This window comes from Colius striatus, chromosome 11 (genome assembly GCF_028858725.1).
Source record: "Colius striatus isolate bColStr4 chromosome 11, bColStr4.1.hap1, whole genome shotgun sequence".
In the NCBI taxonomy this organism is placed as follows: domain Eukaryota; kingdom Metazoa; phylum Chordata; class Aves; order Coliiformes; family Coliidae; genus Colius; species Colius striatus.
In genome coordinates, this window is record NC_084769.1 from 22750111 (window position 1) to 22775696 (window position 25586).

Genomic DNA, 25586 nt, shown 5'->3' on the forward strand with positions numbered 1-25586 from the left:
ATCTCTGCTGAAATACCTGTTGCAGCAGCTCTTCTCAAAGTGGCTGCTTTTCCCTCTCCACTTGTGCTAGATCCTATCTGAGGCTGCCATATTAGTCACTCCTCCTTCATAGCACGGAGGAGCTTGATGCCTGAAAAAGCTGCTATACAGATGGATGCACAGGCAGCACCTATGTGACCAACAAAAACTTGACAGACTTCATCTGCCCCAACTATCACCAGTGATACACGGTTAGCTGCTTGAAAAGTCACCGATTTAGCTTTATGGCTCCTTTTACCAACTGAGATGAACAATTACGTGCTGCTCGCTTACTACTTCATGCTTTTCTAAGGATAGTTAAAATCAAGTGAAACCAAACTGTCTTTCACAGACACTCAGCCTTAGTGTTCTCTCATTTAAGGGAGTTACGTGCTATATTCTTAGTCTGTGAAACGCAATGTATGAAATGTCACTCCAATTCTAGAACCTTAGTAATAAAAAAAATCCACTAGAGGGAACTAACAATTAGTGACAACGTTAAGAACATAGCATTGACTAACTTCACAAGATTTTGAAATGCAAAGCCATCTGTCCACTGCTCAGTAAATGAAGCACCATGACGAACTGTTGTAAAATGCCCCAGGCGTAATCTGTCTTGCATGCTCTTCTCTCTGCTTGCCAGCTTTTCCTGTGTGCTCTAACAAAACAAAACAACAACAAAAAAAATCATATTTAGCAGTATTAAAAAGTATTCCAAAAGTCAATAAAACACTCAGCTTTTTCCCTCCAACAATTTTCTAAAGGAAGGATAAACGGAGAGTAGATGAAAATCTCTTTTACTACTATGTTTTTTCTAATTTCTGCAGAACTCAAAGATCTGTGGTTATCAGAATTGGCACTAATCACGATCTGTGCACAAAAAAAATCTGAGTTTCACTCTGTTTTTCTATGAAGTTTGCTGTTCCTCAGAACTAAAAAACCATTTTATTTGTAAATACAGTAAAACTGATGGAATATCAGCTTCATACAAGCATATAATTAAGATTATGTCTGTACATGCCTATTATACTACACAAGCCTGCACCTTAGAGTGCATATTTAGCCTAGAAACAACCTTGACAGAGCATTTATATTACTACTTGAACCAAAATGACTGAACTTTGGAATCTCTATGTGGGAATGCACTGCAGATAGGCTTAACTGCAATCAGATATTCACTTGCAGTAACGGAAGCAGAAGCCCTTCTCAGAACCAGTCACTACTACCAACAGCATGCTTGGGATGCAGTAAATGATTGAGTCTGCCTAGTCTGCTTCAGTACAGAAGAGTGAGCACTGTGACCACCACTGATGGACATAAACTTCTGTAATTGTTCCAAATGCTTGCTTCTTAAGAAATGCCTATGGCCCAAAATCACAGGCATACACAAAAAAAGCCAAAACCAAACAAACAAAAAAAAGTGAGCAGTTGACAGAATTTAAGGATCTTTGTGCAAACAGACTTCTGAACTGAAGAGGTCTGCATGGCCTTTCATGAAAAATGGCCTATGTGGTAGTCTCAGTTTGAAAATGCCCATCTAGCACCATGCTGACCAGATTTGATGCCTCTTTCCCTCCCACTCCCTTCATGCTTCAACTTAAAAAGGACTGCAATAATTTATTTACAGCCTGCTAGCAAGGAAACTCTCCCTGATCCTGTAACAGATCAGTCTGTGCCCTTGTATCTGACTAGCATCTAGCAGCTCACATTAGAGAAGAGACCTGGCTGTTTGACACTTTTGAATCTTAGTTTGTAATAAGCTGATTTTCTATTCACATTTTGTTAATTTTTTGTTGTTGTTGTAAATAAGGCTACTTTAAAGAAGAGACGGAGAAATAAGGTATACTTATCTTTTAAGAAATTGTTGCTTGTTCAAATATGATGCACATTAAATTGGAATTAAATAATTCTTTCATAGTAACATGAGGTGGTAACTTTAATTTCCCTTTTCCATTCATTCCAAGCTAACACAGTATTTTACATTAAAAATTCTCAGATGCTTAAGTGTCTCAAAAAGATATTTTATTCATCTTCTTTTCATATCAGATTATGTTTAGAAATTCATTCATGCACTGTAATCTTATTCTTAAAGTTCGAAGTCCAGAAAATTTGACATACAGTAAATTCTTTTATGCTTCACTATATCTGAATTACTCATGACAGGAAACACTCCCTTAACTTAAAAAGAGAATATTTTCCATGATCTGAAAAAGGAATACCATTTTATTTTATCTATTCAGGCTTATAAAAACATTTATTGCCATATAAGAGACCACACATATGAAATTTCTATCTCAGAGACTAATGTGAGAAAGTTGGTGAAAATTAAGATATCATAACAGAGTTCTACAGCACCCTCACAATTCTTCAATACCAAAATTTTAAGAGTATTACACTTACCTTTTCAATTAGAAGCTTCTTGCTCATTGAAATACATTTGTTTAACCTTTCTTTATATTTTTCAAGTAGCTTTTGTTGTTCATCTATTTGTCTTCTAAGATCACAGTTAGCCTAATAAATACATACAAAACATGGAAGGATGTATTGAAACAGCATTTTTTAATGAGTTGTCACAGAAAATTAAGTAACTACCTTCACATGACTAAAGTAAAGAACGTGCATATACATACATACATATATACATAGGCAAAAATGTCACTTCATAAATCTATACCAATCTGTAAAAGGATGCCTTGCTTCCTTTTTTATTTCCTTTACAATGAGCTGCATTCTAAAAGCACTGTACTGACCACTTTTCCACTCCTCTATTAAATTGGAATGTTTATATGGAATGGTTATATCTGATTGTTGAAGTCATGTGAAATCCTAATGTTTTTAACTTATAAAATGAAACAAAAAATTCACAATGATACAAGTGTCAATTATCTGAGCAGGAAGTTCTGAAGTTCTCCCTATGTTCCAATATATTTAATTATTACCTTAAATAAAACACAGCAATATTATTTTGTTTAAATATTTATTTATTTTTAAAGGAAGGTTAGGTTTGTCTATCTCATCCTGCTTAACATGGGCTAAAATAGTCTACACGTACAATTGTATAATGTATGATTCCACAGGCTAATATGTACTTGTCCACATATAAACACTAAACAGACTATTATTTGTGAATACAGTTAGGTTTTTTTCCTATTTCTTTGTATCACTTCTCCAGCACGGCTTTTAACAGAACATGCATTAAGATTTTTTTCCTTAAAAAAGGTCTCCAAACACAGTGTAGTGTAAGTTTCTTATTAAAGTAATTATTTAATGCTCAGAATAATTTGTCACAATGACTTCCATTCCAAAATTGCTAAAAGGTGTCCCACTGATAACATCTATTCTCAATTAGAACAACAAAAACCCACCTGTTATATTAAATTATATTACAAACTTAAGGAATTATCAACTGCCTGCAAAACAGCATCAGCCTTCTTTGTACCTTCAGAAAGTCTATAAACATATTTAATCACTAACAAGCTGTAGTAGAGAAGCAGGAAAAAACTCCACTTATGCATGTCATGTTATAGACTTCTCAAAAAAGAAACACAAAAATTAAGAACTTATTTAATCTTTTAATTTAGGTTAACTCCAAAAAAAAAGCATGATTCAAATATTTTAAATATTTGCATCAGACTCACCATCTGTTCTTCTGAATAAATATCTTTACCTCATGTCTAACACTTACCCTGAGTAAGTCATCTATACGACCTTCTTTCTTTTCCAAGTCTTGATTTTTATTACTCTCTAGTGCAGCTAATTTCAGCATTGTGAGATCAGTCTAAAAAAGAAACCAGACATTGAAATATTTATCCTTCCTTTTCTCAACTATAGCATTGTTTTTCTTATGTTTGTTATGTAGAGAAATAAATTGCTTTAACACATTCAACAGGACTAGCACATTTTATTTTCATGTGTTCTAAAAGTGACACGGAAGGTTCTTACTCAGAACTGCTTTCCTTTATGTGAGAAAGGCTGTGAACAGTTGGGAAAAAACACTAACAATCTGAAAAGATTTCATCACTAATTGAAAAGTTATTTGCATAAAAAGCATGTCAAACAGGTCAAGAATGCAAAATGTCTTTTAATTAACTCTTTGTATTTGGTCAACAGGTGAAGTAACCTTATTCTAACTTGCAAAAGACAGCACACACATCATGTCGGTAACAGCAGAGAGTATAAAACAGTTGCTTTCAGGTTCCAAAAGTCATGACAGAACTATATCTTGATCATTTTGATTACCATCTCATTTTTCTTCTTCAATGTCATATTTTAAATGCAACATGACAACAGCAGCTGTCACTTCAAATGCTGCCTGAAAGAACAGCCTCTGCTTCTAAGATCACACAACAGCAAAAATCTTGAGTAAAAGCCTACCAATGATATGGTCATCTAACTACCCATGAAGTTTAACGTTGGAAGTACAGCAAGTGCAAACCAGAAAACTAATCAGAGAGACTGAAAGTATGAGCTACTGAACAGAAAAATGGTCTGTCAGATCGTAAAAAGTACAGCTTTTGAAAGCCTTTAAGAGTTTAGAAATTGAAAGACAAAGAAATAAATTTATCAATCAGTTTTTCTACAGTCTGAAGTGATATAGGATAGCTCTACTCAAAAATAGTTACCTGAGTAATTTTAAAAGATAACTGCTTTGGTTGTGTGATAGGGTGGTCCCCGAAAGCTAATGAAGTAGGAGAAGGACTATTCTGTCGAACCTGGAAGGCAAAAACCAAAAGATTTTACATACAACTGTTAACAGTCAATTTTGAACATAGCCTTGTTTACAACTCTTGGCAGAAAAATCATATATAATAGAGAATCGAGGTATCTTTATTACAGAGATACTACTTGGAGCACTGCATTGAGAGCTATCACTGTGCTGTTATATATCACTTGCAGTTTAGAAAGGTTGCAATATATTCTCTGAGAAAACTAACATTGTCACTTTTGGGAAACAGACTGAAAGATTTAAGACAATACAAGACCGACATAAGGTAACATTCGTCATATACAGACTTATTTTTCTGATTCTAAGCTTTCACAGCTAAAAAATAATGCTAGTTAATTTTGGAGTGGTTATTTCCCATGGGAGATCCAGAAAAGGGAAGCTAGTGCTGATCAGAACACAAATCCTATTAATGAAAATTCCCAAAAACCAATGGTTAGTATGAATGAGACTGTTTTCAAAGCAAATTGCACAATCTGCATTACACTCCATACTGTTAGCAAGAATAAGAAGATGCCTGAAGCTGAAAGCACATGAAATAAAAGCTGAGGTCTACCAACAGAGACGACAAATTCTGCAACTGGTAGAATCTGTTTGGCTATTTAGAATCACATGTGAGTATGCTTCATATTGAAACTGCACATATGAGGAGTAAAAAAACTAATCAGAATGACCAACAAGAGAATTTTAAAAATATACTGGCAAATTTCGTGTCAATTACTTAAAAGTTTATGATTTGTCAAAATTAAGCTTTTAAAATCCGACATTAGAAGCTCAGTTTCCTCATAAGAAACAAAAATCCTCCCATTTTTTGTGTGAAGCTTAAGCAGAGATGACATTAGAACATTTCAACATTTATTCAACATTATATATAATTGCTTTGTATTCCAAAATTATGGTTTAGGAAGAAAGTCCCACAATTAACAGAAAATTTTAGCTTCAATACTTGACTTGGTTTTTTAATCTGTTGAAAGAATGAATTCCTTCCCAGGACTTCTTCCTTTTAAAACACTTCCCTTGAACACAGATCCATTTCAATTATGTTACTTTTAGACCATCAATAGTATCTCCAGCAGTTACGAAGCTCACAAACTTACAGAAGAAGGAGCGGAATGTGAATTCTGAGGAGATCGGATTGCAGGAGGTACACCTCGCACTGGACTAGAGCCGTTTCCACCTTGGTACTGGAGAGAAGATATAGCCCTCCAGTTAGTCCATGTTCTTATCAAAATACATTATACATCTACTGAATGATACAGCTCTATCTGTATACAGAATTTGTACACCAGACTAGGTGACTTTTATCAGCGTAGCCTTTGGGTATTTAAATAAAAGTGTAAAAGAAAGTTACTTTACTATTTTTGCTCAGCCTGCACAAAGAGATGACTGCATCTCTACCTTAAAGTTTAACAATCATAAACTTACATAAAGTGGAAAAAAAAAAGTATCCTTTGAAGAGGCCTGTCCATTACAAGCAAAAATTTTGTAACACCAAGAAAAGTTACAAGTAAATTTTAAAGCTGAAGTAAATCTTATAAACACACAAAAACCTTACCTCAAAATAGTCACTAATCTTGTGACCACGTCCCCCAATATTCTTTCCTGAAACAAATACATTAATATATTGGACTTGATTAAACAAATTACTTATAGATGTCTTATGTTTTTACCTACACAGTAATTATAGCAAAGCCTACCACTTATTAATTGGTTTTCTTTGATGTGCTAATATGTGATCTCCCTATCTAGATAATGAAGGGACCAGCCACAATAAAGAGATTTGCATATTCCATTCATTGAGAAATCAGCAATCAAGTCACACTTCAATTCTTAAACCAGATTAGTTCAGATTTAGCAGTAAGTCTAGACATCTTCTAGATAACGGGAAACTCAACTTCCACCCTTTAGGTTAACCTTTAGCTCTAGGTCACTCCCCTTTCAAAGCACTACCTCAAAGTTCTTTCAAAATATCAAATTAATCAAATCTATTAACATAATATGCTCCAAGTGAGTTATTATGCCCAAATGTTCAGCCCAAGAACTTAGCCCTAAGTACCAATAACAGCGTGGGCATGGAGGATGACAAGTCTTTCCATTTACCCCCACCTGACTATGAATCAACTGACTCACAGGATTAAATAGGAATAAAAACAGAGAAGAATGAGAGTGCAAAATTTCTTTTACTGTAATGAGATAATGTTAATAAAAGTGTAATTTTTGGACTTTTTAGCAAAGGTTTTCAAGCTTTTATATTGCTTCAGCCCTGAAGAATTCTTTCTAGTTCAATATGCCTCTATATTGGCACTGCTACATAACTTTGTATCAGTAAGAAACACTGAAGAAATAGAAACATTTGGCAGCTCTTTTAACAAAAGACTTTTAACAGAAATACTTAGATAAAATAATCCAAAGAGGTAGAACAGCACACAGTTAACTCCTCCAGTAGTTACCCAGTTACTGTACATATCACTGCTGCTGCCCTCTAGGCAGTTCTTTACCTCCCTTGTAATTCTGCTAGGGGTTTCCGTTTTCAAGATTAATTCTTATGTGTCACTTTGTCTCATCTGAGTGAAAGCAATTTTTATTTTGATAGACTGCATTCCTTTCAGTACAGAAAAATCTATGCTGTGTCACATTACAGAACTCTGCTCTGAACAAATGCATCCAATTATTTTGGCACAGCCAATTACGAATAGATTTACACTGATTTTATCCCACTTTCCAATTACCTCCATGTTCTAAGCAATACCTTTCCTCTACATTTACATGGATATATGCAGATTATTTCATGTATTACAACATCAAAATGCCAGATATGCCAATAAACAAGAAATGGATCTCTCCTTCCTTTTCTCCATGGTAGTTTTTGCTGTGTTCCAACTGCACTGTACCACTCCAATATGCTGCAGTTTCCTAGGCCAGTGAATATTGCAGAATATTGCAGTGCAGACTGTTCAGTTTCACTGCAGCTGACAGTTAGCAAAAGTGTTTCTTCTCTCCTTTTGATAAATTTTTGTCTTGACGTTAGATTTCTGCCATTCCTTCCCCAAAAGTCACGTTGAAAAGAGGAATGACAAAAACTATGATTTGTAAATATTACATTCAGAATTGGTCTCATCCCGATTTCCCCATCCCTCTAGACAACTACACTGTACAATAATCCACAGAAAAGGAAGAAAAACAATCAAGTTTTTAAAAAATACCTGAAAACTAAGCAATCAGATATTATAATTTGAAACTCCTTTTCCACCTTACCTACTGAAAAAAAATACAAGCCACAAAGGAATTTTGGAGGACAAGAGCTGCTATGATTCTTAGAAAGTATACGGAGTTGTATCATAGCTGCTCTTCATACAGGCCGCACATGATCCTATGGGCAATTACTAGCCCAGTTCAGGTTTTACTTGCCAGTTACAAATGAGGTGAGGAGAAGATACGTAATTTATCATTCAAACCCCAACATCTGTCTTACGCAAGCTAAATTACATAATTTTGCAGGCTAACAGTCAAACCTTTGTGCATTATAATTTCATTATATACAAGCAATAACTATCTAATTGATTTTAGTTTACCTTGACTGCTTTCACTCTGAGTGTCTGCTTTTCTTTTTCTTCCTCTGGAAGGTTCTGACTGTTTCTTTTCTGGAGTCTACAAACATGAAGAAGAATATGCTCTATTTATTTATATTATTTTCAAATAAATTTAGCTCATTCATAAACCATGATTTCACAATTGAGCAGGGATGTAATTTCAGATCTTAGTTAAAGTAGATCCTTGATCAATCAGATAAACACAACCTAGAAAAGATATGTTAAAAAGTGAGAAAAAAATTATTAAATATTTCCCCAAAAGGCAATTCTATGTATTATGATACCTTACCTTTCTAGGGTTTATCTTTTACTAAGATCTTTTATCAAGATCTTCACGTCATAGTTGCAGGTGTTTTCAAGCTTAAAGCTCAATGAAATAAGCTAATTCCTGATGGTGGTTTCTGCACTCACACACAGCATAAAGTCCTCGTGATTAAATAGGAAGCCAATAATATTTTGCATTTTTGAAAGCACTGAAGTCATGTCCAAACTAATATAAACTTCAGATTTCAAGAATCTTCTTAGGATTTAAATGAAAACCAAATAAAAACACAAATTGCTCAAAATTTGAATACCCATCCACTCAGAAAGTGTTATCAATCCCCCTCTATTGTATTTCTATCTCAAGAAATTAAAAGAAAAATATCAATGATAAATGAAAAAATACATATCTGCCAAAAATTTATTCCAGATATATTATATATAGTTGCCTAGAAACTACAATCAGCATATACAACACAGATAAGAGCTGTGATCAGAAGCATCTCTAAACTATATTTTCTCTCCTTTGATCTGAGGATTCAAACCAGTTAGTCCCCCCAGTGTGGGTTAAATTCTGCAAGCTGCTTTGGTTCAAGGAGATGATACTGCAGCTATGAATATAATATTCAATCTCTAAGTAGCCTCATACCAGTAACTGCAAAAAGCATATAAGCCATTACATAAACTCCATTTTACAATCAAGAAATCAATGGCCCCTAGTATTTGTACTAAATTTGAGATCAGTAATAAGATGGTTCCTTTTTTAACAATACTACCATTATATCACTTCATTGTGTTTGTCACACTGTGCTCCAAATATTCTTTCCCAACACAGAAATTTATATAAAACTTAAAATTTCAACCCATAACTAGAACTATTTCAAGTATGTTTCAGTTCCAAAATCTTCATGTGGTTATCTTTAAATACAAATTTTCTATAAATATCCTAATATAGTTATTTTGGCAAAGAAGCATTTTTAAGTTACCTGTGATCTGTAGAAAACTAACAGTCTATTAAACAGTCAGAAGAAGAAAGGTCTTCCTTATCTATACCATGTATTCTTTAGAAGTTTTAACTCTGTGGATATCTTCATAAAAACATCTTTGGAGGTCTTAAAATTGTAACTGTCGTATTATTACACTACAAATTAAGTTCCAATTACAAACATTTTATTTAAATGAAGTCTTTCAACCAAAATCTGCATCTTGTACAGTGCTATCATACAGTAGCAAACTGTACAACAGAGATTCCTGGAACTGAAGTTATCCTAAAATGACTGTATGATTCTGAAAGCAGAAAGCACATCTTGGAAATATGACTTCTGTAATTTGCAATTTCTACCAGGTATATAGATAACAATAAGCTATCTTTCCACAAAACTAAGTTGAAACTATTTAGCCAAGCACTTTCATGTAATTCTTATTTTCCAGCTTTCAATTTTGAAGTTACCATTGTAATGTAGTCAGGTTTACCTACCATAACAAGTAAAATAATCCCAACCCAAAGTCACTTAAAAGCTAATTAATGATTAAACATTTAAGATTTCCCCCACCAAAACTAGTTTCCAATTGCAGTGACTGATGTATTTAAAAAATAGACATTTAAAAAGGTTTATCGCTTTAAAGCTGAAACTCAATTAATAAATGTCTATTTGCTTAAGCTCTTCTGATTTTTTCAGTGTTTAATTTAACTTCCAACTAAAAAGTATTAGCACACTAACGAGGTTATTAATGAGGTTATCCAACAAGGTCATGTTCACCTTGTCTAAGTATAAAATTCTCATGGTAATGTACAGCATACATCTATCATTAGAAAATGTTCTCCAAAATCCTTTCTAATGAATGGAATCATATGAGTTACCAGAAACTGATGACTAAAGGGGCTGAGGAGTACCCTCCAGATAAAAGTCAATACTCGCAGTCACATCAGAACGATTTACATTAGAATCATAGAATGGTAGGGGTTGGAAGGGACTTTTAGAGATCATCTAGTCCAACCACTCTGCAGAAGCAGGGTCATCTAGATCAGGTCACATAGGAACATGCCCAGGTGCGTCTTGAAGACCTCCAAGGAAGGAGACTCCACAACCCCACTGGGCAGCCTGTGCCACTGCTCCCTCACCCTCACAGTAAAATAGTTTTTTCTTATATTTAAGTGGAACTTTTTGTGCTCCAACTTCATCCCATTACCCCTTGTCCTGTTGCTAGCTACTACAGAAAAAAGGGATGTCTCAACCTCCTGACATTCACCATTTAGATCTTTGTAAATGTTAATAAGATCTTCCCTCAGTCTCCTCTTTTCTAGACTAAACAGCCCCAGTTCCTGCAGCCTTTCCTCCTACAAAAGATGTTCCAATCCCCTGATCATCTTGGTGGCCCTGCACTGGACTCTCTCCAGAAGTTTTCTGTCCCTCTTGAGCTGAGGAGTCAAGAACTGGACACAGGACTCCAGATGAGGCCTCACCAGGGCAGAGTAGAGGAAGTAGGGTAAGAAAGGATTTAGTTTAAAATCCCACTATTTCATACGCAAGACAAAATAGTTTTGAAGTTATACAAAGTTAGATTCAAAAGCTATGTTTAAGTTACCCAGAGCTTGGCATATTAGCAGAGCTACATATATCAGTCTTTCTCTTCACATCCACAGTTTTAATTTTGGTTTTTCACATGTTTATAAAACAAACATTTCTACATATCAATTCTCAACTACTTAATCTCCTCAAAAAGAAACCTCACATAAGCATTTATATCTATTTTAGGTATAGTTAAATATTTTCTACTATTATTGTCGAACTGTTAGAGTAACTCCAAAGTTCTTTTTGTAGAGGAAAAATAATTAAAATTAAAAGGGGTTTTTTTCCCTGTCAACATTTAAATCTCCAGTATGTTCAATTATAAATTCCAACTAGATAAAACCTTTAGTTACTTCTGAAATTACATTTGTTATGAGTGTTCTGTATTATTGGGAACTACAGCAACTAAATAGCTAAAAGCAAGCAGAGCAAAACATTTAAATAACAAATCAAGTTGGACAAATCAAGCTACAGACAAAGCTATCCTCCTTTAAATAATTCATTATATACAGACAATAGAAAATACTAGTTATAAATAAAAAACTGTATTTGTAACAAAAACAAGGAAGAATAATCTGCTTTAATGAGGAACGGTGGAGAAGGACAAAATTCGGGAAGACTACCAGAAGCACTTGTCCACAACCTGAGGCAGATAATTTAAGATTTATCTTAACTGCAAGTAGCTAATACACACTCACAATTAAGACCTATGTACCACAACAAAAAAAGTGTTTAATAAAATAAATGTATGTTTAAAAAGAAACTAGAATACAGCTCTCATATTAAGAACAAACATGTAGATGTTTATTGTTCACAATGCTGAACTGAATTTAGAATAAAGCCTGGTTTCAAGATATTTTGCAGATCAAAGTTTACATCTGTGAACTATCTCATTTAAAACTATTGCTCAGATAAATTGTCTCTCTTTGTATCTCCATAACAGAAAAAAACCAAAAAAACCCCAGACTACAGTTCTAGTAGTTTTACCTTCTGCAATCCGGTATGCAAAAAGCAAAACACAAAACTCAAAAAATTCATACCAGAAAAACAAAAAGGCATGTGTGTGGGAAGTCTGCCTTCTTTTGAAAACTGCATGAAAGACTTACTTTCTTCTAATGGACAACTTAGTGATGAAAGCACAGAATGATGTAATGAACGTACAATCACAATTTGCTCAGAAACTGACAGTCTTGCTGGAAATTTTTTTCAACGACTGAGATTTGCACTTCTCCTCCCAAAAATCTATTGGAATACAACAGTTCTCTCAACATCAAGTGATAGCACTGCTTCCTGTATGATTCTTTGTATTTTTACGCTACTGTCCACAAGAGGAATTTCCTATTATTATGAAACCTTCATTGTCACACCATTAGAAAAAACATCAAACCACACACACAAGTCACACAGCTCATTTACAGGAAGAGCTAAAGTGTACTTTTTATACAATTGTTGCACATAAGCAACCCAATATTTTAAGAACAAAACTCTAAAAACCTTATTAATAAATTTTGTATTACAATTTTAATTCAACTGAATACAACTGACAACTTCTGAAAATGGGTCAAGAAATCATATTTCATTATTCAATGTCATTAAGACTCGTCTTTCAGAAAAGACAGAAGAAACCTGGAGGACTGTGCCCTGGAGATCTGTGTAGAGATTTTTAAGAAAAAAGTATATTTTAAAATTGAAGTTTTAGAATTCAAAAAAATTAACATCTCTCTACCCAAAGCATGGCCTGAGGTTAAAACATTGTGCAGAGCCTGAAGACATGGGTTGAATTTTCAAACTTACGTGCCTCGGAAAGACCTTGCTTCCGTATCAATAAGTATACAACTATTAAAAAAACCATTTTTCTACTCCAAAAAGTTATTACATGTACAGTCAGTATTCAGAGATCACTCAACTACTCACAGACACATTTTTCTGTCAAGGAACTGCAATAATGCATTGCAACCTTCAGGCTACTGCAGCACATACTCATTCCCACACCTACACCAGAAGTGCATCTCTGCAACACTGACCAAAGTATTTCTAAGAAAAATCACTAGGAAAAAAAAAAAAACCAAGACAGGCAGACTCTTCTAGTTAAGAAAATAGTCTATATAGAATCGAAATGAAAATTCAGCTGGGAAAGGCACAGGGAAAAAACCATAGCAGTGCCTTTTTCAAAGAGAAAAACATGAAATGACACATACAGAACATCTGGTTATAAGGTATTGGTCTTGGGAATTAACTAAATTCACTCGCTGGTCAGCCCAACATAGAAGCAAACATCAGTGTCTCACAGTGACTGAATGAACAATCAGGCACCAAACTAAAGTTTCAACGTGAGAGAATAATGTTGAAAGCACATTCAAAGCAATTCTCTCTCCAACATGACACACATTCAAACACAGGTCTAGCTGGGGCTAGAAATATGCTCTTGTTTACAGTGGGTATAATCTTATCGATGCAATCTGTGATGCACACAGGCAAACTGTCAGAGGGACTCACCCACCCCAAAACAGGTATAAGCTGTATGTATCCTCACAGCATGACTACACAGATAATAAAGAAGGAAGAGCAGTATTTTTCATGACTAAAAATCCAAAGAAACTTATGAAGTCACGACTCCTCCTCCAAGAGATGGCATCTTTTAAGTAATGTATGCTTTTCTCTATTTAGCCACATCTTTTGCATTTTACTTTAAAAGCCTGTATAGAAAACAAGGCATCAAAGTGGAATACAAAATTATGTCTTGTTAGCATTAAAATGTTGAGGTAATAATCAATTTGACCCATATACTTACCTCTGATTCTTTATCACTTAAAGATCCCAAGCTTCCAAAACTGTGATTTGAACTTTCGTTATTTGTTGAGGCCTAACAAGACAAAGAAAATAATAAATACTAAATACAGATTTATAAAACAGCTAATCCAATATTATCACTCACAGTTACGACAACTAATAGTAATAAATTTTCATGCTTGCAAAGAAAACTCAAGATTGGCTTTAGAACACTTGTGACTTGCAAGAGGGACAAGAAAGTGTGTGTTTGACAGGGCACAGTAAATTCTGTATTTTGATTGCTTTTGAGCCAAATAAAACCCCAAAACATTCAAAACCATTTTGGTCCTGTTGGGAACACCAAAAAATATCCAATGAAAACCCCTACCAAACAATTTCACAGAATGAGCTTAAAAAGCCAATATTCCTGAAAGTGATGGAGACCCTAAAAATTTTTGGTTTTCCCTGAATAAAGAGGGTTTAATTTTCTCTAAGACAGGTACTAGGCTACTACAGAGACTTATTTATTTTTTTTAATCCATTCAATGGCAGAAAATGACAACCAATTGGCAATATTATTCTGCACTCTTAGAAAAAATAATTTCCCTCAAAGTAACAAACGTAGATTAGTGAGGGCAAAAAAAATTACTAAAACAGTGAAATAGTCTCATTACAATATTTATTTATATTTTTTAAGCTTGATTTATTTATAGATCTTTTCAACACAGAATGGCAACCAGGACATTTTATTGAAAGAGTCTGTTTCACGTTCATGTAACAAAAAATGCCAACACCAGTTGAGCTGCTTTTTATTAAAAGAAAAAAAAAATATACTGCTGGATGATTCTCTTCCATATAGAAAGGTAGAACAAATACTTCCCAGTGAAACAAGAACCAGTTCCAAAGCAAACACTCAACCTGCTCCAAAGCACTGAATTCCAGCACTGCATCACTTTGCAGGACAATACTGATCTGGATCTGTGACATCTTTCAAATAACCAGATTATCTCCAAATCAAAATTTCTGAAGAAATGTTAACTAAATCACAAAATTTCCATGTGTGTTCCCCCTACAGACAGTTTCTAGCATAGAAATGCCTATACATAGCTCTTCCTTGTTATGTCTCTGTAGCTGGTCAGTCAGCTAAGACAATTTCAGTAACCTATGTTCACATTTCCACACTGAAAAAGCTTGACGATGATGGGCTTCTTTTCACCCAACAATTTCAAAACTCTTCAACAAAACATTAGATAAGGGCAGGCTTTGAAAAGAGTAGTTTCGATAAATAAGAGTCCATCTCAGTTTAATTACTAGAAGAATAATGATCTTGAATATTTCCAAAAATAATCAGCAAGCTCAGCTGCAACCTCTGTATTGTCTAGGTTACGCAAATGAGAATTTGGTAGATGTGCATGTGGGTATGTATGCAAAGAGGGTTCTCTCATTTTCGCTTTCAAAGTGAAAGTAGACCAATGCAGATCATATTTATACATCAAATTTTCACAGTTACCTCTGCACATGAGATCAAAAAGGTTTTATCTGTTTTTTTAAAAATAAAATCAGATAAATCTCTCTCAACACTGCCTCTCAGTTATTACACTTATCAGCTACTACACTTAATGTTACTTGCCTGGATACACTGATGGACAGAAATAAAAAGACGTGCAAGCAAAACTGATATAATTGCCATTTTAGTCATGCTGGGATAAATCACAAGAATAGATATTGGTATTCCTCTCTACCTCCCAAAACCAAACAACAAGTTGTCAGGAAAAAGAAGAGATATCACACTGTATACTGAAGATCATCAGTAGAATATTTCTGGTCAAAGGTAAGAAAAACAGTGTCTTAAGTGAGGACCTACATCAACTAGAAGACAGTAGCATCTTTTGTAAATAATTATTAAAGCATTATAAAACCCCCACTTTAATAATCATCCCTTTGGAAATCAACTGGATGACATACAATTATCTGTTCAAACATCTTGGAACATGTCAGGCTCAAGAAATTTTACATTTTGTGTAGTAGAGTGAAAAAGGAAATTAGGTGGTTTGGGTTTGTTTAGGTTTTTTTCTGGCTAATGTGGATGAATAAATCGAGGACCTGAAGGTACAATGTAATTTGGCTAAAAGTGAAATCAGCTGAACAACAGACAACAGGAAAGACTTGCACTGATTTATGGAAAGGGTAAGCAACAACCTACAGGAGATCAAAGTTTAAAGAAAAGGAATCCCAAGAAAGCTGACAGTTACTTTTAAAGAAAATGTATTAAACACATCACAGCAGCCAGATTCTAAGGAGGAAAGACTGGTAATAAGGCATGGAACCAACATAGCTATATTAAAAACTAATAGAAGGGTTCATAAATACACTAAAAGTTAAAAGAAGGTACAGCTGCACTCATGAAGAACAAGAAATAGTCACTGGAATTATAAGCAATTACCTGAGCTATTATAATGAGTTAATAAATTAGAGGAGTAAGTAGTACGAGAGAACTCCAGGAAGAAACAAGAAAAATAGGCCAGAATTACTGGGTTTGTCTCTAATTTTAATCATAAGATATGGTAAGTATAAATTTTACAGAAATAATTAGAAGACAATTAAATAAAAACAGAAGACAATAGTGCATCAACCACACTGGGTCAATCCAATCTGATACCTTCCCCATACTATTTAATTCACTTCTGTTACTACCATCTTAACCAAGAAGTGACGTCACCTTTTTCTGCAGCTTTGCGACAGTTACTTTCATGTAACTCCCAAACAATTTAAGAAGATATGATTCAAGATCACAATGCATTCATTTAAATTCTTTACAGTTAATGGTCATCAATATATTACATGTCTAGAAATTTCATAAATGCCTGCTACCAGGTAATATTTTCCTCTGTAATCTAGATTGGTAATTAAAATGTGGAATAATAAGTGAAAAATACTGTCAAAGTTTCTATAAGCTATTTAAAATGTGAGGACATTACAAACATTTTGGAAACAGAATTCAAAAATACTTTGGTCATGAGAGAAATGTGCCTTGGTGAAGAACATTTGAATGCACAGACGCAAAATGGAGAATCTCTGGCTAGGCAATAGTATTGCAGAAATTGGTCTTGGAAGCTGAAGCTAGTAACATGAACAAAACTTGCAATAAAGGCAAACTTATTTTGCAGATGTATCAGCTGAACAGTAGTATGTGACATATGGAAGGTAATTAAGCCTCACTACTCAGTGTTCCTAAGGTTTTTCCCCAAGTGTTGCATCTTGGTTTAGATACTAATGGACAGACTGCAGGAAGTCAAAAGTAGGTAAAATTGATATAAATGTCTGGAAAATTTTAAAGAATTTGGCTTTGTTAATCTAGATATATTAGTCTTCAAACAAGCTTAATCTTAAAAACAGAGGTCACACCAGACTCCTTGTGTCTATTTCAAGCTGAACTGTAAGTACTTGACCATCTGCAGAGGGGACAATTCCACTTAAATACTGGGACATAATTCCATCTATGAGCACATATGCACTACAGCAAAGACACAAAAAAGCCTGTGTAAGACCATTTTTTGTGTTTTTAAGAACAATTCAATGTCCACATCACGGACAGATTCAGGATAAACAATTCTATCTCAAAAGCGAAGTAACAGACTAACAAGGATGGTCCTGAGAGCCTCTTTCAACCCAGTATTCTTGCAAATAAATTACATGGGCAATATACAAGTGAGATAGTGTAAGATAAAGTAGTATTTCAAAGATAGTAGATCTGGATGACCACTCTCAGAACTTACCTTCGCTCCAACACTGCAACTTCCAGTACTCCCAGTGCTGCCGCTTACTACTCCCGTAAATCTTGCCTCTAACAATTCTTGTCTTCTTGGGTCCAGGCTATGAAGCTCATCCATTGCTCCTAAAAAAGATACACAAATTCATTATATTCCCTAATATTTGCAGTGGAATATTTTACAAACAAGACAAATATGCCACTAGTCTACACAATGAAAGGATTTAGACACTCAAAACTTGACAATGATTCATCATCTGTTACCTAATAATGAATGCACTCAATGAATTTCAGCAATCTGGGGGAATGTTCTGTGTATCAGAATAGCTTTGTCAATTTTGGTGTAGCCTGCAATACACCAAGCAGGCAAATATTGATAAACTAAAAACTAGCTGACAGGAGTAAAATACTTTCCAGCATACTCTTTCCCAAATTTGCAATCCCCCTGCTTTCTATATTATTTCAATTGTTTAGGCTAACAATGTATATATGTCCAAAACAAACAGGTAAGAATCACAGGAAAGAAAGGAAAATCGGAAAGCAGACCACAGTTTCCAACACATGCAAGGGAATGCAGGGTTAGAAGGAGGTTTGAATGGCAGAGAAGCCAGGAGTAGGACCAGCAATATGAAAGGAGTAACAAAGACCCTGGTACAAGGGATGCCTCAAATAGAGCTCTGCTAAATGGAGAGTGCTGCTGGCATTGGCAGGGAAAGCAAGGTGGAAGGAAATGGAGGAACAAAAGGAGTTTCTGATGAGCTCAGCCTACATGAGAAGGCTGCAACATGATGTGCAGCTTTCTAATTTGTATTTAAATCAGTTATAGCTGTTTAATGAGTCTGAAAGATGATCTAGACAGTTTTCCCTATTTACACAAACTGCATTGTTTGTTTTCATCTTTTCAACTACTTGAATATTCACTTTATCTTCAATTGAAAACATTTCAGTCGCTTTATGCGCTATTTTAATAGCATATCCCTCAAGTATCATATAAAGTGACATAGCCTTACTTTTTTCAAGTAAGACACAACCTTAGTTTGTGCTTTTCAATCCCACAGGACAAGACACCAGTTGAGAAAGGACTACAAATTATGTATATTTAAATGTCACCATGAAATAAAGCTTTTAGAATTCTCTTTTCAGGAAAACTACAGTATGCAAAGTTTAAATGCTCCTATAAACTTCTACTCATTAGCTAAGTATCCTGACAACCAAGGCATCAGTGCTGCTCTCCTAGCCATTAGTAAGACGTGACAGACTTTCTTACATGACAGTTGGGTATCTTGCAAATCTCTAACATTCAAGAACTAGACAGACATTTTTCTACTACACGTTTTGGCCACTACTGGCCATTCAGCTAACCCTCCTGGATAGGGAAAGCACTGGCTCTGCTATTTGGATAATTCAAGCCGCTCTTCTTCCCACAGGAAGGCAGATGACAGCAGATGTCGTGTCAGAGCTCTTTTACCAGAAAGCCCAGAACCCAGATCTCCTCTGGTGGAAGACCAGGAGAAAAATTGTTGGGCAGGAGACATTTGGGAAATGTGTTGCTGGTAGAGCTTTCTTTGGAAAAAAACAAACCGCAAGTGGTAGGTTCAAATACCACATTTAGTTTCTGGAGTGGGGGAATTTAGCCAAACATAACCACATATGGAGCCGGAGGTCTCTCTTTTCCAGCAATGCAGAGGAATTACCCAGTTTTAAACCGCAGCTGGTGTTCTAATGCCGCTTCTGAACTTGCCTAGTAAAAATGTATCTCATTTCTACATGTTTTAGATTGCAAGCTCTCTGGAGTAAAGGCTGTTACTATATGTATGCGCAGTGCAGAACAACCAGGAATCTTTAAAAACCTGCTTCCTAAAATGTGCTTGTGTACTGCTTCCATGAGTTTCAGAACCACATTTTGCATTTCTTACATGCCCTCTAAAAAAATTACTTATGCTTACACACTGCAATAAGGTTTTGTTGTTGTTTGCTTTGGTTGTTTTTTTTTTTTTTTTACCCAAAAAGCAGATGTGTACAGAATACCTTTCCTACCACCACATGTGCAATCTACACCTTAATGGGAAAGTATTGCTTTGAAAAAGCATAAGACACCAATTGCTCCAGATTTGTCAGATGAATTTGAATAATTACTGTTATGAAGCAAAACAATAAAAGTGTTTAAGTGTATTCCATTCTGAAATAACCAATTTTAGTTTACCAAAGTAATCCATTTAATAAAGCAGGACCAGCAATCGTTTTATTTACTAGCCCTCTTGACAGTCACTGCCCACAGAAATTCAGGGCCTACTTAAAATTACTGACATAATTCTAGCAATTACAATTCATGCATATATTACAGAATCAGATACTACAGATACTACCTGTATGGTTTATTTTATGAAATATGGGAAAACAATAATCACTGTGGATAGCTAAGGCTCATTTGAAGTGCTGCAGGGTAAAATTGCTACTGCAGGTCTCGTGTACTCCATCTAGATACTAATGCTCTAAATAGATGAATACCCCTGGGTTACCTTAACATTCAGAATAGTCATTTAGCAGGTAGAGGGGTAGTTCACAGCATAGATGAAATACAATCCTTTTCTATGAGCATATTTTACAGCCTCCACACACTGCATTGTATTCTCTTCATTATTTCTGCTGGAGCATTTTTTTGTTGTTACATTTAGGGTTTTCATTTTGGTTTGTTGTTGTTATTGTTAAATACCTGGAACCAAAAAGCAACACACATTCCACCGTACTTTGGCTCTGAAGGACAAGACAGGAAAACTAGATTCAAATCTTCAACACAGAGCAAATCCTAGGAAGATCTATTAGATTGTCTTCCTTGTTCATGCTGTAATTTTAAATACATCATTCACTCCCAGATACACAGTTGTTTTTCCAAGAACACTTCGTTCTGTACAGTCCTTCAGATTTCAGTACAAGTTACCTACATTTAAAGGTTTCATAAGCTTTAAGACACTTCATGTTAAGGGACAAAAAAATTATTTTTTTTTTTTTTAATGCCAGACTTTATAAATTCTGCTCATAGAACACCTTGCACCTCACAATCACAGAATCATAGAATGGAAGGGTTGGAAGGAACCTCTAGAGATCATCTAGCCCAATCCCCCTGCAGAAGCAGGTCCACCTAGATCAGGTCACATAGGAACATATCCAGGCGGGTTTTGAAGACCTCCAAGGAAGCAGACTCCACAAGCCCTCTGGGCAGCCTGTGCCAGGGCTCCCTCATCTGAACAGTAAAATAGTTTTTTTCTTATATGTGAATGGAACTTTGTGTTCCAGCTTCGTCCTATTACCCCTTATCCTGTTGCTACCTACTGTAGAAAAAAGTGATGCTCCAGCCTCCTAACATCCACCACTTAGATATTTGTAAATATAATAAGACTCCCCTCAGTCTCCTCTTTTCTAGACTAAACAGCCCCAGTTCCTGCAGCCTTTCCTCATATGAAACATGCTCCAGTCCCCTGATCATCTTGGTGGCCCTGCACTGATCTCTCTCCAGAAGTTCTCTGTTCCTCTCGAGCTGAGGAGCCCAGAACTGGACACAGGACTCCACATGAGGCCTCACCAGGGCAGAGTAAAGGGGGAGAAGAACCTCCGTTGACCTGCTGGCCACACTCTTCTTGATGCACATTATTTAAGGTTTTGTAAACATATCCAGACTTCTTACTTGAACTTTATTCCTACTCCAGAAAGCCAACTCATTGCCTCAAAGGACACATTATACAAGTACTTACAGCATAGTTACAATGATGCTAAATGAAAGACTGGCAGTGCCACCACACACTGCCATTCAAACTTATTATCTTCCAAAGAGTACACCTGGAAGATTATCTGAAACTCACAGAAGAGCCTTAAAAAACTACTTTCATTCTCCTAGTGTTTTGTTTTTTTTTTAAGCTACCAACACTATCTAGCTGTTGTATTTTTTTAGGACATGGTGGTACCTTCCATATTGGAAGCCATATACAGCCTCTCCTCTAAAAAGTAACATAAAATATGCAGGTTTGTTGCCCTGAAAAGGACAATTTTTTTGCAAGAACTCTTTTGAAAAGTACTCCAAACTCCTCTGAGAGTTTGCTAAGCAATGGGTTATGTCAGAAGTTATAAATTCAGAGAAGCAATTTACAAGCGTTTTCAAGGCATTCCTTATAACCAATTACACTGTATTTTTCATCAGCAACACAGAGATGGAAGGAATCAGGATTCTCCATGGTAGCTTGAATTTTTCAGAATTGGTGAACAGAAAAGAATGAAGTGCATCTACACCTACCTACCCCAAGGCCCCACACCTGCAAATATACAAATCCAATTATTTAACCAAATACTTGCTAATATCTCATTAAAACTGACATTTTGGGAGAAAACATTTAGCAGACAGTTGCAACTGCAAGTCCTCACCTCTATAAAATGCATCTTTTGGGACAGACATTGTAGTCTGTTGTGTATCTCAAACACTGCTAGACTACAGAGCAGCATTGCAGATCCAAACACAAAGGCTTGATAGATCAGACATGTTTTTCTTTTCCACTAAATATGGAATTGAGCTCCAAAACTCAATCTTTATCTTTGACTCTCTTATTACTCTGAATAGATCCTTGTTATCTTTCCATCTATTACAGCTTCAAGATGAAGAATGACCAACAGCTTCACACAGTGTCGGCTTTCTACAATGAAGATAAAGTTCATTATGCTGAACCCAGATTCTTCTTAGAACAATCCTCCATATTAGTCTGTGGCTCCCTTCTCCTGAATTCAAGGCCAGCACAAACCACCTTTCGCTAAAGTATTGGTTTGGTCTGGTTCTGTTAACAGATCTATATGCACACAACTTTTAATGCCAAAGCAGAAACACTTCAAAACATACACCTATCTATCAATGAGAAAAAGACAGTTCAACAATAGTCTAAAATGGAAACAGAATTTCCTGATGTGCTCCTAGTAGGCACTCAGATTTTATGGTAAGACATGTAGAATAACAATTATGTCCAATATATCTCCAGGAGCACTTCACATTAACAGTGCTAATAATATCACTATGTAGTATCTTATAGTATCCTGTAGATGAGTAAATCTAATACCCATCTAAAAGGGCAAGAAAATAGGGAAAAAAAGGAAAATGAAATTGGAAAATAGTACATATTTCCAATGGCAAGCAAAGCAGCTTGGGAAGCAGCTGTTGGTCCTTTAAAGGTACCAAACAATCTCTGAAGTTATCAACACCAGACTTCAACCATGGTAATATTCCATATATAGAAACCACTGCTTAAAAGCACTGCAATGTAATCCCTAAAGTCCTTAACTAACTGGAAATATCCTAAATATGCATTTATGTTGATGCTCTAACAACTGAATATCACAGCTCTTGTCATTTCAGGATACACGTGTACAAGTAGATAAAAGGAAAGCTTTGAAGTATCAAATGCAAAACAGACTACAGAAATTTACTAAAAATACAGATTTAAAAAAATCATTTAAGCAGTCTCTCAGAAAAGCCCATACAACCACATTTTTCCCCTTCTTTAACCAACATGGAGATGTATTTTGTCTCTGCAACCACACCTATTTCAAGTGAGCTACTCTCTCATTTGGGAAAAAAAACCCCAAACAAAAGCAAACCAAACAAACCATGCACTCTACTTCATTCTTCTATCTTTATAAAACTCTGGACTTATTGCAAAACCAAGCAAAAAGTACTTCTTCATTCTCCAGGAAAATAAGGTAATGAAGTTAACATTTCCGCCTCCAAGAAAACAAACTATATGGTAGCAAATTATTTTGCAGCTGGGTAAACACCAGCAGGTCATAGGATCATAGAATGGTAGGGTTGGAAGGAACCTTTAGAGATCATCTAGTACAACCCCCCTGTAGAAGCAGGTTCACCTAGATCAGGTCGCACAGAAACATGTCCAGACAGGTCTTGAAGACATCCAAGGAAGGAGCCTCGATAACCCCTCTGGGCAGCCTGTGCCGCTGCTCCGTCATCCTCACAGTAAGAAGTCCCTGTCATATTGATCAAGTTCTCTTCCTACTAATAGTAAAACTTTCTATTTACTACAGCTGATGCTTTATACACGCTTCAGTACCTTACAAAGTGAATGGAAAATACAGCAACCCAGAACAAGTTGTCAGGGAAGGAACATAAAGAGCTCTAAAGTACTAATCTAATGGAGTGAATAAGCACAGTAAACCAAACTACAGGAAATTTATTGATTTTGAAATTGGAAAAACGACACGTTCTCTTTAAAATAGAACATTTGGACTGACCGAGAAATAATCAAAAATACCCACAAGGTGGACCTGTTTTGCTAAGCCATGCTTTGAATAGTCTGCCTTCCAAAGCATGTTTTGGGGAATCACAGAAAAGAGAATTGGAAACAGCCTTGAAAACTGCTTAAAAAGTTGAGATGCTAGTATGATAGCATAAAGTCAAGCAGCAGTAATTTGAGAAGAGTTCAATTCCAAGATAACAACAAAAACACAGCCTGGCCTTAGGAGAAGGCTTTGAAGCACATCACCAACATGAATCATAGTCCTGAGGTTCTGGTCATTCACTACTGCAGCCTCAGAAGTCAAGGAGGTCCCACTCAACCTAAATTAGCAGCCAACAGGGCAGGCAAGATACAATCACTGAGATTTAAAGTGAAACAAACAAACAAAAAAAACCCCCAAACTATATTTATCGCCTAACAATAGCTCCAAAACCAAAGCCTAGAGGACAGAGTTTACCAAGGCCTCACATTTCAGCTCTTCCAAAATACTTAACAGAGTAAGAACAAACGGCTACAGATTACCCATGAATAACTTTAACCTGGAAATTTAGAAATGCTTAAAATAACTGGCATTCCTATGAAGAGGACTAACTTCTTTTACAGAGGACTACATTGTTACTATAACCTTGAAACAATGGGTAGCATTAAAAAGTTTGGGGTACTACATTCCGGTTGAAAACTTTCACTGTAGCTAAAGTTTAACAGTGGTAGTAGATTCAACAGAAAAGGGGAGAAATATATCCCGATGTTCAAGTGAAACTATCTGTTTGAAAAGATCTTAAGCCTAGTGTCAGGGAAGAACAGAATCTATCAAACAAATCAAGAGTTGCTTTTAATGCACAGTGAAAATGCAACATTTCTCAGCATCTGAATCAGTAATCCTGATGCATACAACACAAGAAAGGAAGTATAAAATCAGTATTTCTCACTAAAGTTACCTTCTCTATTCAGGCACTGCTGTTTCCGAGTAAACACACCACCATATCACTGCTAAGGTGTCTAGCTGAACTTAAAATGCTTTTCTTAATCATCTAAGGAGAGTTTTTATTCCATGAACCAGTCTTCTTAAAAGAAGAAAGACTATGTCCAAAGAATGGGCCAAGGGATACAGGCAAATGAAAGGTGACTACTGCTTATGGAAGCCCAGGTGGTAAAGGAAAGGATGAGAAAAGCTGGATAATTAGCAGAGAGGCAGATCAGGCTTTAGTCTACATAAAACCTGTGAGATGCAAATAATGTAACTGGAAAATTTTCTCCTAAAAAGTACAAAATCTGGTAAATCCAGCAAATTACAAAAAAAAAAAAATCTTCCCTATAAGTATCAGAAGACAAAGATAATATCATAGTACTCTTGACAAATATAGTAAACTTCGTGTCTGGGGATCACAGTTGTATGATCGTTGGATCCAAACTTGTTAAAAATGCGAAGTAGGGAAAATATTTTTTTCTGATGGGGAGTAAAAAAGCCTCTCAAACACAACTTCTGATCAATTGATAATGAAATAAATTGTTGATGAGGAAGTGTACTTTGTATAGGTTATTGGGTTATCTGGTCCAGTATTCAACATTAATTCTTCTGGTGCAGAAAGAACAGGGAAATAT

The 25586-nt window shown here is 35.4% G+C and overlaps 1 protein-coding gene across 2 annotated transcripts in view; it reads right to left on the minus strand.

Annotated features, from left to right (window-relative positions):
• TLK1 (tousled like kinase 1) overlaps window positions 1-25586 on the minus strand; it is a 71195-nt gene that overhangs the window by 26457 nt on the left and 19152 nt on the right. For both annotated transcript variants that reach the window (XM_062005017.1, XM_062005016.1), the window contains exons 2-10: window positions 17708-17826; window positions 13954-14025; window positions 8314-8389; window positions 6297-6343; window positions 5839-5925; window positions 4641-4730; window positions 3704-3796; window positions 2419-2529; window positions 540-676 (exon numbers count right to left, since the gene is read on the minus strand). In XM_062005017.1, the coding sequence (XP_061861001.1) occupies window positions 540-676; window positions 2419-2529; window positions 3704-3796; window positions 4641-4730; window positions 5839-5925; window positions 6297-6343; window positions 8314-8389; window positions 13954-14025; window positions 17708-17821 (827 nt within the window). In that variant the 5' untranslated portion in view covers window positions 17822-17826. The remainder of the gene's footprint in view (window positions 1-539; window positions 677-2418; window positions 2530-3703; window positions 3797-4640; window positions 4731-5838; window positions 5926-6296; window positions 6344-8313; window positions 8390-13953; window positions 14026-17707; window positions 17827-25586) is intronic.